Source organism: Atta colombica, unplaced genomic scaffold (genome assembly GCF_001594045.1).
Source record: "Atta colombica isolate Treedump-2 unplaced genomic scaffold, Acol1.0 scaffold127, whole genome shotgun sequence".
Taxonomy (NCBI): Eukaryota; Metazoa; Arthropoda; class Insecta; order Hymenoptera; family Formicidae; genus Atta; species Atta colombica.
In genome coordinates this window covers 167859-171126 of record NW_017259214.1, presented here as the reverse complement: position 1 = coordinate 171126, position 3268 = coordinate 167859, and the positions used below count along the sequence as shown (strand labels likewise).

Here is a 3268-nt window from a genome sequence, read left to right as displayed (position 1 = left end):
TATATATACATAAAGATATTTCTCTCTATGTTCTTAATACAAGTAAAATTAATTAAACATTCTCTGTCTAAACTTATTTTCTCTCTGAATAATATTTATATTCTACACGTGTTTATATATTGCAGCACATTTCTAAACTCTACGTTGCACTCATCTTTCTTCGATATATTCTAACTCTTCTGTGATTAATTTTATTTATGTTAATAACGTTAATAAGACGCATAGAAATCTCTTTTAAGAGACTGATATTTCTTCTTTCTTTTAATCTCCTCTGTCTTCACACACATTTCTTCGCTCTACTGTCACAAGATTATCTCTGATACTCATTTTTCCTTACTACTGGAGATTTGTACAGGGATTAAACCAGCACCATGTCTGACACATAATAATGTTTATCTTCTTGCAAATTTCTCTTTGATCTTATATTGTTTATCATTTGTAATGTAGAAAACTGAGAAGACAGAAAAGGTCGATGCGAAGAAGGCAAAGGCAACGAAGGTAGCGAAGGATGCAGGTTACGAGCTCCCGGAGATTCCGGATTATGAAAGGGCTGTCCTGGAGAAACCTCAAGAATTTGATTTTGGTGAATTTGTTCCTCGCGATAAAACGAAACTTGAAAGACCGGTCACACAGGTAAGGAAGTAATTAAAATCTCTGTACATAAACAATATTTTATAATCATTATGTTAGAATAATAAAAAAAATAAAAAATAATTTAAACATTTGTAAAGATACACAAAAACATATTTTGAAAAACATATTTTATGATTAGTTCATATAAAATTTGTAGAGATTTATAGAAAAGATCTAGTAATATATAAGTTCATTTAAACGTCAATTTTCTACTAATTATATGTTTTTTGTTTTCATGTTGCCGTACAGAAATTCGATTCTAAGGTAAGCAATTGTCACTTATTAATAATGAAGGTAAAATATGAATTTGCCAAATTGTCAAATTCGTACGCACGAGAAATTTTGCTAATTTTGGAAATGCCATGTTAATCGAGGATGTTTTGATCGAGCCTTGCGATATGCGGTTCAGGATAATTAATTTTTACGCCCGATTTACTGACGGTTTAATTATAGCCGAGATATAAACTCACGTCACCTGTTCTGTAAGCTTGAAGGACGGTAAATTTTTAAAGAACCGTATATATCTAAAAATAGCTCTATGCGAGATATTCCGTGCACAGAAGCAAATAATAAAGAGTTCATACAATTTTATATGTACAATATAGTTTTATTATTTTATTTATGTATATGCTTTGTTACTCCTTTTAATTTTATTAAATGTAATAATTATATCTAATGTTTTATTAAACTGTAGAATTACTCGGGATATTCAAGAATGCTCTTACTATTTTGACTGTTCAGTTTATATTAATTTTATATTTATATTTATTTAAGTGTAAAATCAAATTATTTTTTAAATAAGCAATCCGTGTAACAGTTCAAGTAATAATCCTTTAGATTAGGAATTAGAGCAATCTCTTCCAAAACTACGGCAAAATGATATTTCAACATGAGAATCGATCTTATATTTTCTTGTCGAGAACGCAGTGCCCCCGCGCCATAAATATCCTCGTGCCACCTGCACAATCACAATTAATGCGTTGCGAATGGATAGAGAAGGGGGCAGAGGAAGAAATGAAAAGGGGTGATAATCAGCCAGGTCGAATCTTGCCTTGGCAAGCGATGAATGCTTTCTGTGCATCGCGACGCTGCGTCCGCGACAGAACTATTTTAGCGAATAAATGCTCGTATATATCATCCCCTTGAAATCGGTTTCTCGTCGTCATCATCGTCGTCGTCGTGAACAAGGATGGGGAAAACGTCGATCGCTATTTTCGGCCTTATTACGACTGACCCAATAGCAACTCGGATTCGAATTGCAGGGTTAGTCGTAATCGCCCTACGTGCACGACCGTATTAAATTAACGTGTTAACACAATTCTGATACTTCGATATTTCGGCTGATAAAATCATCATTTTGAATCGCTATCAAGTAATGATTTTTTATTAATAAAAACGAATCATTAAAGTGTATTTGTGAATTAGATTGAAAGTTATCAAGGATTGGCTAACGTAATCGTGATTCTGTTTAGTTTTATCAATTCATAAATGTTTAAATCTTTAAAAAAATGTAATTTGTATTTATAATTTATATTTGTTAAATAATATATTAACATCCTCTTTTTAATCATGTGTTAAGAAAAAAAACTCCATGTACTTATCTAAAACTTATTGATAAAACATATGGAATTAAATTTTTTTTGCCAATCCAAGAGAAAAGATTAAATTATGGTTAATTGGTGTGAAGGAACATTAAATTAACTAAAAATTGAGAAAAAAATTTTAACTCTTTATTTAACCTTCTAAACAGATTTGATAGGAAGCAACGCTGTTAATCAATTAATTTTTGATCGTCGTAGCCGAAGTTACCGGAAATTAAAGCGCCCGAAACACCCAAGATTGAAGTTATCAAAGACGTGACACCGGTCGGCAGCAGGAAGAGCTCTTTAGCACCCGGAAGTGGTGCTGGCAGTCGACGTGGTTCGCTCATACCGCCCGAGGAATTAGGTCGTAGGCCCAGCTTGATCATTAGTGACGAGGTATGTTACGGAATGTATTGTGTGATTACGAAAATATATAGACTACCTTATAGGGGACCGAGCTGAAGAATGCAACAGAGGCGAGTAGAGTGAGATTCTAGAGATATTCTAATTTAATTTCTTTAAATCGATTTAAATTGAGTTTCCAAGAAAACTTAATTTAACTTTAATTCTCGAATTTATGCTTTGATCTGAACTAAAGTATCAGTAATTTAATTTTCAAGCTATTGTACAAATAGAATTTCGTGAGCTTGAAACTTTGTTGCATTCTCATGCGCTCATGAAAGATCGCCCAGTTTGCTTTGTAGAAAATTTATTTGTGTCTAAGGAAACATATCATTCACTGATCTTATTAATTTATTGGAAGAACCTTGTCAAATCGCCAAACATTGTTCCAATTAGGAACGTGGAAGTTCAAAAATAAATAACTATGACGCGATGAATCTATTTTTAATATAGAATATATTAAATCATAAATCAATATTAAAATCTCATTAAAGTTTGATGGATTTAAAACTTGATGTTTCTTCTTATATATACAATTATAATTGTATTATAAAAAAAATTACTTTTATATTTTTAGTTTTTATTATTTCTATATATCTATTCTATTATACGTCAATAAAGCAAAGAGGGTGATATGATACATTTTGCAC

The 3268-nt window shown here is 31.5% G+C and overlaps 1 protein-coding gene across 24 annotated transcripts in view; it reads left to right on the top strand.

The window, feature by feature from the left end:
• LOC108684199 (twitchin) overlaps positions 1-3268 on the top strand; it is a 105061-nt gene that overhangs the window by 36068 nt on the left and 65725 nt on the right. For all 24 annotated transcript variants that reach the window (XM_018188400.1, XM_018188392.1, XM_018188399.1 and 21 more), the window contains 3 exons: positions 448-633; positions 883-897; positions 2433-2612. In XM_018188400.1, coding sequence (XP_018043889.1) covers positions 448-633; positions 883-897; positions 2433-2612 — 381 coding nt within the window. The remainder of the gene's footprint in view (positions 1-447; positions 634-882; positions 898-2432; positions 2613-3268) is intronic.